Below are 13,154 nucleotides of genomic sequence, written 5' to 3' on the forward strand. Positions count from 1 at the left end.
ATTCATTAAGAGGACAATTAATGAGAACTGTCCTATCAGAGGACAGGCCACTAAGCCCAGATTCACCACCTATATGTAGTGGTAAGGATAAAACCCTAAGGTTGATCTCATGGAATATAGCTGGTGTAGCGAAAAACTTGAGGGACCCCGATTGGGCAAAGTATATTGATTCCAGTAACTTTTGTCTCCTTCAAGAATCATGGGCCCTAGAAATACCACACAGGGTGGGGTATAAAATGTTTGGAATAGGAGCAGTTCCCTCTAAAAGGGGTAGGCCATCAGGTGGATTAATCACCTGGGTCAAGGTAACTTTAAGGATCCGGGTAGAAGTGATAGACACCAGCTCACAAGACATGCTTGCACTAAAAATCACAACATGTGAAGGGAAATTGGTCTACTTAATTAACATCTACAACAGACCAGCACCTGCCTCTAAAGAATCACCTACTCTGGCAAAACTAGATTCCTTCTTGGCTATGACAGTTGGTAAAGAAGTAGTTATTTTAGCTGGCGACTTAAACTGTAATTACGAACCCGTTTTTGGGCTTAGTGATGTGTTTGAGGAAGAAGACCAAGTTAATAGTATACCTCCGCTGGACAATATAGAGTCTGTCAAATGTTCAGTTTTGGCAGTTGAATTAGTTAAGCTGTCAGTGGAACATGGTCTCAGGGCTTGCAATGGACGGCTCCCGTCAGATGTATTAAAAAAAAAACTTTTTGTAGAAACAACAGTAACAGTAATTTAGATTTTGTAATTGTTTCTTTGTCCATTGGCAGTACATGGTTGATATTGAGGTGAAAACTAGGATAGAGAGTGATCATTACCCTCTGGATCTATTGCTAAAAGCTCATTGGGTTACAGGAACTAGGAATACATTGACACAAGATACAGGTGCATCTCGAGGAGACGATCTCTCAATTAGTAACAATAGGCGCACTTTAAAGTGGCCCTATATATTAGAGCACGGTGAGATACTTACCGAAATTTACTCACAGTTTGTAAGACGATTTGGACCCCTAACAGGATCCTCGTCTGTGTCAATCACCTCTGAACATTTCTTGGCACTCCATAACGAGTTTTTTATGATGCTGAAAAAATTGGTGACAAAAATGCCAAAAAAAGGGTTGCAAAGCTCATTCAATCTGTCCCATAGTAAACCCTGGTACGGGAAGACGTGTAGGGAATCGAAGGGGAATCTCCTGTTGGCAATTAAAACCAAATGCCCAGCGGACATTAGAATAGCAAGGAAAATCTATAAGCAGGTGCAGGTTAATTCAAGGAAGGATTGGGAAGAAAATAACTGGGCGGACATGTTGGTAGCAGCAAAAGATACTATAGGGTTATGGAGGCTAGCTGCAAATGGGGATCATAATGGTAGAGTAGCAAAGGATGTTTACTTAGATGAACTCACGTGGGTTAACCACTTTATATACAAAGTACAACGGAAGTTCCGTTAATACTAGTGATGAAGTACCATGGCTTATACAGCCCAGTGCTGATCTGGATTTTACAATTGAGGAAACAGAGGCTGCCATTAATGCGGTTAAAAGTGGCAAAGCGCCAGGATTAGATAAAATACCGGGGGACCTTTATAAGCATGATCTAAAGGTATGGGCTCCCTTTTTAAATTACTTATTTAATATGCTATCTCGTAGTTTAGATTTTCCTGATAGCTGGCGGGGAGCCGAGATAGTATTCATTTTTAAAAAGGGAGATCGGTCGATACCATCTAATTATCGGCCAATCAGCCTGATGGACATTCTCCAGAAAATCTACTCGAGACACATTTTGGCTCGAGTAAATGTGTGGCTGGAAGAGAAAATGGTGCTCACGAAGTTTCAAGCAGGCTTTAGAAGTAAAGTGAGCACCATCGACCAAGTATTTAGGTTCTGCTGCCTTTACTGGAAATATGTCCATATTAAAAAGGGTCATTTATACGTCGCCTTTGTAGATCTCAGGGCGGCGTTCCATCTAGTGCCACGAGATCTCCTTTGGCGGTCCCTACATCAGGTGGGGCTACCTAGCTGCTTATTAATCCAGATAATTGAGATGCATGCCGGGAATTATCCCAGAGTGAGATGGGGCCCAAATGGGGAACTAACCGAGAACATTCCAATTGAACGTGGTGTTCGTCGAGGTTGTGTTTTGGCCCCAACTTTATTTTCCCTTTTTGTAAATGATATTCCTGCGTACCTAGAGGAATGCCAAAATGACTCACCAAAAATAAATGGAGAAAAGGTACCCGCGCTACTTTTTGCAGACGATACCATCTTAATTTCTCAAACTAAGAAAGGTCTGCAGGCACTACTGAATTCCTTTAGTAATTATTGTAATAACAAAGGCCTGGAAATCAACGCCAAAAAAAACAAGTGTATGGCTCTAAACCCAATTAAAGCAGATAATGGATACCTTATACTAAATGGTCAAAAATTGGAAGTCGTTGATCATTTTTCTTATTTGGGGATTTCCCTGGACTCTAACTTCACTTGGAAATCGCAAATTGAAAAAAGTAAGGTAACATTTGCACAGAATACCAAACCTATTCTTAGAAAGCATTGTTCGAGCATTAGTAAAGCTGTATCACCGGCAATAGAGTTATTCAAATTCAAAGTCCAACCGGCTGCTCTCTACGGCGCAGAGATTTGGGGGCCCATGTCAAAGGACACTTTTTCTATCATGGACAACAAATTCATGCGTAGTCTTGTAAGGGCCCCAAAAGGTACCCCCCTGGTACCTCTTCAGATGGACCTAAATCTAAGAAGAACTGACCATTATACTATTGTCCGACCATTAATGTTTTGGGTGAGACTCTGGTCGACACCTGAATTGCTTGAATATAGGAAGGGGCTGGAAGAAATTCTGTATCTAGACGTTTCAAATTCCAATGTCTGGTTGAAACATATTAGAATGTGGTTCACTAAAATAGGGTTATCCCATTTCTTCGAGAGCCCGGAAAGGTTACCGCCGAATGCTAAAAGCCTGTTAAAAAAGGCTTTTTGGGGTTTTATTTGTAACCAAACAATGAGTGGAAATAGGGGTGGGACTTTAGTTAGTAACTTTCTAAGCTTCAAGGATGAGCCTCTTTTTGAGTCTTTCCTTGACGAAGTAGAGCCCCCACTTGCAAAAACCCTATACATGAAACTAAGATACGGTAATCTCATGACTAACTCAACTTTGGCACGATGGTCTAGGAAAAACACTGATGACATTCAAAACGTAAAAGAAATCTGCACTATGTGTGAGAGCAAACATAAGGAGGATGACTTGCACATCCTTTTCTTCTGTCCAGCCTATGTGCAGGCAAACAGAAAATGGAATAAACCATTATTCAATCTCCTAGGAATAGGATCTTGTATGAGTGCATTTAGAATGATCAAAGCGGATACAACACAATATATTGTATTTAGTGCCAGTAGATTCCTATACTCCGTTTATTTTGTCCGCAGGAAAAAAGGTTTAAAATTGTAAAGCTAAGGGGGGCACATTGTGTACTTATAAGTATCATGTTTTAATCTGTAGAATATCAAGTTGACTTGACAGATATGTAGTCGTGTTTTAACATGTTTATTTTAAATTGTATTCATTATTTTAGATCAAAACTTTTGTTATGTAATGTTTTGTTATGCAAATCTTTTATGGCAATTTAATGCCGAAATAAAGAAATGAAGAGAGAATGGCTACCTACAGAAGACCAGCAAGTAGTTTTTCCAATCCCAATCCCACACGTTTGCTTCTTAAACACAGTAATGTGTGGAGATGCAGAGCTGGGTTACTCTGACACCCACAACCTCTGTATTCATTTCACCCACTACACCACATGCATCTATCTTAACCATTTTTTGGCGCTACCTCTCTTTATTTTGGGACTTTCTTTGCACTTCTGACTCCTTCCTCCTGCAACATCTCTGCAAGTCTTACCTACATCAGCATTTTCTGTCAAACTGTCTGGTGGAATTCCGTCCCAGCCGTCCTCCTATACTAGCCAAAAATGAGGCATTTGAAAAATATGCAACAGCAAATCTTAACCTGTACTTCGAGCAGATCCGGTTATTGTACTACATCATTTTTAAACTGAATAACGATTTGTTTTTGTGTTTTGAAGAATGTGATATATTTTTATTGCAGACTACTATATTTTTTAAATGCAAAAACTACTTGCACGTTTATCTCCTAAAGTGAAAAAGTAAACAACGTCCCTAATACCTAATGTCTGGAATATTAATAAGTGAGGGGCACACAATCAAGGTAAAAACATATGTTCACCACACGGTTAACAGAATATATTGCAAATGTCATTTACAAAAATATGTCAATTAAAAATTAAAAAGGTCAAACCAACAACTGATCATAATAAATGCAAGTTACAAAAAGATAAAAATGGGACACAATTTATTACAACATTTCATTATAAAAACAATACAGCATTTCATAAATAAAAAACATGTACAAATGACGCAATCACAGGGTATTATTGTTACAGTTCCCAGTTTTAGAAAACATAAGTCGACGCTGCGTTTCAGTGATTTTGTCTACAGTATTCACCTTCTTCAGGACTGTTTTCTATCTTAGCCAAAAGGCCAGACGTGATACCAGCTTTCAATATCGGTATGTATCCTTTAGGGTTTGGAATAAAATTTGTTTTTAATTATGAAATGCTGTATTGTTTTTATAATGAAATGTTGTAATAAATTGTGTCCCATTTTTATCATTTTTATTTTTGTAAATGACATTTGCAATATATTCTATTAACCATGTGGTGAACATATGTTTTTACCTTTATTGTGTGCCCCTCACTTATTAATATTCCAGACATTAGGTATTAGGGACGTTGTTTACTTTTTCACTTGACTTACCCAGTCCCTATTGTCACAATAGTAGGGTTCCTCCCTCTTTGTTGAATATAACGTTTATCTCCTAACCTGGAATTCAAGCCCTAGTGCACCTTTCATTTATAACTTAGTAAAAATATTTCTTCATCTTAACTTTCCAATAACATTGATGTAATTTAATACTGAAATGATTTCCTTCATAATTTTTTTATCACTATGTTGCATAATCCATGCCTATCTTGACAGAAGTAAATTAGTCATGAATAAAAAGTATTGCAGTACCACTTACATGTCAATCATTAACTATTTTAGAGGTTTTGCTTAAAAGAGAAACCATAATTGAGTTCAAAGTTATTCGTAGGCAAAATGTAACACACAAAACAATGAAATAATAAAATACTTCACAGACAACATGCAGAGAGGATTCCTTACTGTCCATTGTTGTAGCTTAGCACTGTGAAATGTTTCATGAGTTTCCCAACAATTAAATGAGGACAGTCTGGTGGAAGATCAGCTGCAACAGAAAGAACATATAGATGAAATTTTAAAATCCTTGCAACAAGTCCTCACAATTACACATTTTAAACCTCTTTGATTCAAATGTAACATTGAGAATATCAACTATACTGCAATGCTTATAGATCTTACTGGAAATTGTGGCTCAGCTTTGTTATGTTATTGGATTTGTAGAGTGCTGATTTTTACTTGTGAGGGTATCCAATCCCTAGGAGGGTGTTATCTAAGTCTGGCTGAGGACGATAGAGGGACTGGTGTACTAGTCGAAGAGCTAGGTCTTCAGCTTTTTTCATAATTCGAGTAGTGACATGGAATTCCTGATGTGGCGGGGAGGCCATTCCAGGACTTTGCTGCAAGGTGGGAGAAAGATCACCTTACCACTCTGCTTTTGGGTACGCGGGGTGCATGGGCGAATGAGAGAGAGGCAGAGAGAAGGTGCCTGGAGGGTTGGTGGAAGTTGAGGCGGTGGTTGAAGTAGGAGTGTCTGGTGTTGTGCAGTGCCTTGAATGCATGTGTGAGGAGCTTCAACTGGCATTGTTTCTGGACTGGGAGCAAAAGCTGCTGCCTGAGGTGGGGGTGATGTGGGTGCAACGGGGGAGGTAATGGATGAATCAAAGCGTTCAACTGGTGTGCCTCGTACCTGTACAAACGCTTGTTCTATGTCACATGGTGCACTTCCCTTTTATGATCCTTGGTTAGGCTAGTTGAGGTACCCCAGGGCTTCGTCCTCGATCCTTCAGTCTACAACCGCTATGCTATCTCCCTTGGGGATTTGAATTCTTCTTCTAGTTTCAAGTTAGATTCAAGTTACTAATCAGGAAAACCCGTCTATAAAGGTCTACTTCATACTGTCAAATCCCCCATAAAAATGGCAGTTTGATTAGGGAAGTTGTCTTTTAGTGGGTTTCCTTTTCTCCGAATGAAACCACCCAAACTCATGCTAACAGACACCAGATAGGACATCTGTCTGCAAATTTTAGCACTAGAGGTAAACTTCTTAACCTGGTTCTAAGTCATCCAAGAATCAGTAACATGCACACATACATACTTCCAATACACTCTCCCAGACTATGTTTTTTCCTGAAAAATTTGCACAGCAGTCCAACATTTCCTGGTTGTTCCCAGCATCCCTGCACATCTCCTGGATTTCGATTTCTTCCCTTTTAAGATACCAACATTTGAACTTTATCCACTGTGAACTACCTGGGCTCAAAACCACACTGAAGGCTCACGACTTCCATAATTAGGCCAACCTACATTAATAATCTCCCTACCCCCAAAGCCTCACATTAATCTACAATAAATAATTTGTTGCAACCGGTTTGTACCCTTTAGCTCATGTCTCACTTACTACCCCCTCTTATTCCACAATAAAGGCTTGCCCTACAATAGTGCTGTCACCTTTGCCTCACTAACTGTCAGATAACAACCACCTAGAATCCAGAAGAGAAATAAAAATGTCCTCAAAAAATGACCCAGGCTGTAGAAGCCCATATAGTAACGCCATATATAAGGCACCAAAGCACTGCAGGAAAGTTTGTCAAATGCAGCAGGTTAAATTTAAGTCCACAGCACCCTTGGGTCAGACATTGTACTGAAAGAACACTGAAACATTCTCGCAACTATACATGGAATCAATAAGGTGTTCTAACTGTGATCTATGCATGCACCATTAATGGCAACTCATATATAACAATATCAACGTATATTTTGGAAGTGCCTGCATACATGGCTGTGACCATCTCACACTTGCATCTCACATGCTCATATGTATGAGGTCCTTGCAACACTCCTTACATGCTTCAAACCTTTTCCCACATAGGACACCCTACATCCAACTTTCTTTCAACCATGAACCCGAAGAGCGCCTAGGAAACACATACAAAAATCAGAGTGCTTTCACGTCCTCGTCAGGGATATTAAGCACCATATATATTATATATTTGGAGTACCTGCTTATTCAACAATTGTGAAAGCACTTTAAACCTCGGAAGGGGTGTGAAAACAGCTATATAAATACCAATGAGATACAAAAAAGCATTTGCTTGAAATGCCCCTTTCTTCACTAAATACAATTGGATATTCGCTCTTTTAATTCACAATGTATAGCAAAATGTACAGATTTAAAACTTAATTTTCACGTTGAGCAAAAAGCCATAACAGTGGACTCATTGTAACTATGAAGAGTTTAGGAAACAAGCAAGATTATATTACCAAGCCAATTTGTTACAGCACATTACGTGGCCCCAATTTATAATTTAGCACAACTTTTTCGAAATTATTTTTTTTAGAGGATTTAGTGCAGGGGCTGTGGGAAAATGGAAGGAAGGCACTTAAATCTTAACAGTCACAGAACTCTACTGGTAAACAAGAACTCAAAAAAGGCTCCGTGTTATTTGACAAAATCTGCATGCAACTAGAGCTTATTCTGGGCCCTTTTTGGTTTCCACAATTCCGTTTAGCAGTTTTCATGACGGAATTATATTATTATGAAGATGAGCTTCTTGCAGCTACTAGAATGACATCATTCAAGTGAAAGGAATACAAGGGTTATAATCAGCACCTATCATAAATGCATAACTATCTACTTACTTCAATAATTTAATTTCTTTCTGGTATAACATTGGCATCTTGTTTGCCTTTTCCAATAGGTATTTGGATGATTTACACAGAGAGGGGTTGAGATTAGGCCCACATGTCTCATTCCTTTACAGCCATCCAACCACTTTCTATCCAAACTGCTATTTCATCACTCCTTATGCACGCTGATTTTGAGCTACGCAAAACAATTTGCCTTTTCCTACGTGTCCTGCTGGCATGTGTCACTCAAGTAAATTACGTGCTTCGTTGAAGCATGCTGCTCCTCACTCTGTCGCTATTTGTGCCCGCTAAACCTTAGTCTATCTAAACTGTCTTGTGAAGATATTAGACTTATGTGAACACTTGTCTTTTTGTAGTGGCCAGGGTAGGATATGCAAGACACTACAGAGCAGGCTAGCAGATGACATAATCTTCTTTCTTCAGATCTCAGCACTGTGGAATGCTACACCGGAGAAAAACATTTTGTGATCTTCCCCATGTAGTCCAATTTATTCACGGTTGACTTTTAAATTGTTTTATAGATCCGTTAATTTGATCACCGAAACATTTATTTATATGAGCTTTATTTTTGTATACTCAAAGGAAATTGCTGTTAAGTAGGTCATAATTAAAGATATGAAAGCTATCACTAAAACACGCCTTTTGCAACGATACTTGAATGAATCAAATTGAACACAATCCTTTAAACAAGTACCAATCTGTTTATAATCTTCAACCTGCAGTTGTGCTCAGCGACACTACTTTTCAAATGAGACAAGAACAACAAGCAACGTACTACAACATCGCCAATTGAATTTCTTAATTGACACTTATGTTCCACTGTCTTTATTGTTACTTGTTCTCTGTATATGGTTTCGAATTCTCTGTAAAGTCACTAATGTCTCAAAGTGAAAAAGCACGATAGAAATCCGCTGTATAAAAATAAATAATAAATATCACCTATCATCTGTTACCAAGTATGAGCAAGTGGGAGATAGCTGCAATATTTGGTTTAAAACCATAAACGGACATTTGATTGTTTGAGGGATGCTGAGCAATTTCTAAAAAAAGGAACCACCTTGGATGTGCAAATCCTAGTAGTAGATAGGCGGGCTTAATACGTGTGAAACATAGATCATATCCTTTGGCATTGGCAGTAGGGTCTTTTAAGTACAATTTTTGTTGTGGGTTTTGACTTGGGACAACTGAATGAAAAAATTCACAAATCCTTCTCACGTAGCCCAGAGTGAGAAATGCAGCACACTACAGAAAGCCATCACAGATTCCCAACTTTCCCTGTTAGGTTGTCCAGAATCCTTAAAAAAATATAGAATTTGGCTACAAGTACAGAAGACCAGGACATTTGGTTTCATTCGAGTTTTATTAGTGGAACTACGATTTTTGAAGGAAAGCATTTCCCTAAAAGCATTTGCTTTAAAGCTTTTCCCTGTGAGGCATTATTTTGTTTCAGTGCCCAAAAACAAATGCATGGGTAACCATCCCCACCAAGTGGTTATCTTCTAAAATCTTAGGCAGTTTATTGGTGTGGATACATTTGTAATGCTGAAAACCGTCTTTCATTAAAATAATCTATCGCAATTCTTTAATATGGCCTGATCGCTGCATCAAATGCACTTCATTTCAATCAATCATTTGTTTTCTTTTAACTCAATTGGGTTGGTAATGTTAGCTTGTTTTTTTTAACCATAATGTTGATGAGGTGTGGTGTTATTTTACATGTATCACATGCACTTTTCTCCTAAAAAGGCCTTGCTGCTTGTTCCAAGGTACCAAGGCTAAGTAGTTAGAGATTCCTTTTGAAAACCTATGTTTACTTTTAGGTACTAAATGTGTCTGTGTCAGAGCTCAGACACAACTCATATCAAGACAGAGGCCTCTCTAGCCCCCATGGCCTAATAATCTGGTTTCCTACAAACGCTGACTGTCGCCAGAGAACAATAGCCTGTTTAAACACTGAGGGAAGTGGAATTAATAAAATACATGAAATTTGCCAATTACAACATCAATTTAACAGTTCCTAAAGCCCCATAGGCAATACAGAGGCAGAGTCTAAAGGTAAAGCAGGGCCTTGTTGGCATGTGAATGACGCAAGGTGCACTTAGGCATTTACAATGCAAGTGCTGTAACATCTATCTATAGATTGAAAGGACCTTTATGTAACTTTTTAACACAACAGGCAAACACCCCTAGTTCAGAAGGTCAGATTAGCCACTAGCAGCAGCATCTAATAGAGAACCACCCCCACATGGGGGAAATCGTCAAAACTCAAAAAATGATAAAAACAAACTCTTCTCCTCAACCTCTCCCATTCCAAGCCAATGTTCAGCTTTACCAGATTCAGCATTGGTTTACCCCAGGCTCACAGGAAGTCCCAAGGACTAGGCACTCATTAGGATTGTAAATCCTTTGCATCCTCTCTCCATCAGATTGGAGCTGGCCCTGGAGCATATGACACCACTCTGATGGAATTATTATTATGACTTAAGAGATATTGTGGGCATGTCAATTCTCAAAATTCTTTTGCCAAGAAGTTTAACATTGGTTTTCATTTAGGATCCAAGTCATTTAGTCCATGGCCGATATACCTTATTGTTTATAGGCAAACCCTTGCAATGCACTGCCACACGGTCTACCGACAACAGACATGAATTAAGATTGACGTCTAATTTCCGATGGGCCCAGTAACAGCAAATACCGGATGCATCTGAATTTTAAGATCTGCAGGAACACAGCGAGTCTGTTTGCTTTCAGGAGACGAAATCTCGTGTGAAAAAAAAACTATCTCTGTGTATGAAAATCTAGGGAGAAAAGAGGAAATTACCAGGGGGAATCTGACCTAGAATTACAAATTCCCCAGAAACTCAGGATTTCTAAGGGGACCCTCAGGGTCTAACTTGTAATCCCCTGGTAACTCCAGGTCTGTGGACTTACCGGTACTTCAGGCATTAGAACTTTCGTGGACTGAACTTACCTGGAGGATTACTAAATTACTCAGAATAGGTGCCCAAGTATACATACGGCTTTCTCCTATATGTCTTTTCCCAAAGTAGACAGTGATCCGAGTGTCACCTGTTTAATAAGTGAAGGATCCAGAGCCAGAGTTGGTTATATCTAAAGAAAGGCCTGATTTAGAGTTTGGCAGACGGGTTACTCTGTCACAACATGACAAATATCCTGTCTTATTACAATAGTCAACAGATATAATGCACATGTAATAATTGGGACAGGCTATCTGTCACGTTTGTGACAGAGTATACCATCTCCAAAACTCTAAATCAGGCCCAAAATCTTTCAATTTTAGGGTGGTGAAGCCTGCCTTTATCTGTTCAGAACCCTTGACATTGTTGGCATTATTCAAATCGCCCATTTTCATACACTGATCTGTCCAGCAAGTACATCCATTATCCAAGTGCTCTGGTGTAAATTCAGGGTTGATTCTTTTGGAATGAAAGTGGGAAGGGGAGGAAGGAAAACACTACTTACCCTGTGAACTTCTGTTTGTGGCATATAGTGCTGTAGATTCACATGCTGTGCAGACACCTGCCCTCTAGAGTTGGGCTTAGACGTGTGCAAGTTGTTTTTCTTCGAAGAAGTCTTTTTGAGTTACAATGTATAGCGACTACACTTATTGCTGATAATACACACGGGCACTGGTTCCATTGTTAGATTGTTTTCTTCTGTATGAAGGCTTTGTATATAAATGGAAAATCGAGATATACCAAAAGAAGACCATGCAAAGGAAAAATTAAGGATGAAAATGGAAAGCATTTGCAACATCTAAAGGCATCTGGGGAGGAGGGGAGGCACATGTGAACCTATAGAACTACATGCCACGAACAGCTGCTTGAAGGATAAGCAACATTTTCTGTTCATGGCATCTGTAGCTGCAGATACACATATTGTGCTAAGACTGTGAAGCAGTCATCCCAGAAAGTGGTGGTTAGCCTAAGGATGTTGCAGAAAATTGCAGAAAATTAGAAGAAAGTGTACAAAGGACAGCCTGCCCAACGTTCGTTTGTCAGCAAGCTAAAACATCCACACAGAATTCTTTAGTAAATGTGTGGGGGGTAGACCATGTAACTGCTTTGCAGATGTTAGGTATAGGAATATTACCCAAGAAAGCCATTCAAGCTCCTTTTTTGTGGGTTGAGTAGGGTCTGGGAAGGACAGGCAAAGGACTTTTGTCGATAGCATAACAGGAGTGTATGCATTTGACAAGAAAGCGTGCTATACCTATAGCAGAGAGAGCACTTGCTTTGTGAGGTTGGAGAAAGAGAAAAAGAGTTGCTCTGTCTTACGGAAGGGGCTTGTCCTGTAAATGTAATACATAGCGTTCTTTTGACATCTAATGTGCAAAGAGCGGGTTCAGCTACTGATTCTGGATGTGGGAATAACACAGGGAGTTCTATGGTTTGAATGAGGTGGAAGCTAGAGACTACCTTAGGCAGGTATTTGGGGTTTGTTCTGAATGCTCTCTTGGTGTACCTGGAAAAAAGGTTTTTCCAGGGTAAGGGCCTGTATCTCACTAACATGCTTGAGAGAAGGGATGGCGACTAGGAAAGTCACCCCCCCAGGAGAGAAACTATAAGGGGCAAGAGTGTAGTGCTTCAAAGGTAGGGCCTATTAGTCTAGTGAGAACAATGTTGAGGCTCTGCACACGAACGGGTGGCACCGGTGGTGGAATAATCCTTTTGAGCTCTTCCATAGAGGCTTTGATGATAGGAAACCAAAAAACGCGAAGTGTGGTCAAGGTTATGGACATAAGCAGCAACAGCATCTAAGTGTAGTCTGTGAGAAGTTAGCCTGGCATATGATGTCCACTAGTTCTAGTAGGCACCTTGCACCAGTCTAATCGACCCTTACTGATGGTGGTTGTAAAGTCAACCTATAGAAAGCTATCCTAGGGGTAGCAATGGTGAGCAGTCTTGAGGCTAAGAATTCAGAAAGCGAATTAAGCTAGTTGTTTTACCATTTATAATCTCTTGAGTACCAAATGAAAGAACACCACACAAGGTATATATCAAATATATATGTATTTATTCTAAACACAACCCCTCTGCACTCTTTATGAGGTCAGAGGTAAAAGTACAATACAAGTTACTCAATTAGCATACGATAAGTTGCACAGTATAAGTTATGCCCTAGGGGCCTCACAAACCATATACTAAAATAGTGGTATAAGAACCACGTCTGAAATAGAAAGCAGG

General features: G+C 39.4%; 1 protein-coding gene across 1 annotated transcript in view; it reads right to left on the minus strand.

The window, feature by feature from the left end:
• The window catches only part of POLR1E (RNA polymerase I subunit E), a 241,850-nt gene that overhangs the window by 58,611 nt on the left and 170,085 nt on the right, over nt 1-13,154 (minus strand). The window contains exon 10 of the mRNA XM_078676521.1: nt 5,263-5,344. Within this exon, the coding sequence (XP_078532647.1) occupies nt 5,263-5,344 (82 nt within the window). The remainder of the gene's footprint in view (nt 1-5,262; nt 5,345-13,154) is intronic.

Source organism: Lissotriton helveticus, chromosome 2_1, assembly GCF_964261635.1.
Source record: "Lissotriton helveticus chromosome 2_1, aLisHel1.1, whole genome shotgun sequence".
Lineage (NCBI taxonomy): Eukaryota > Metazoa > Chordata > Amphibia > Caudata > Salamandridae > Lissotriton > Lissotriton helveticus.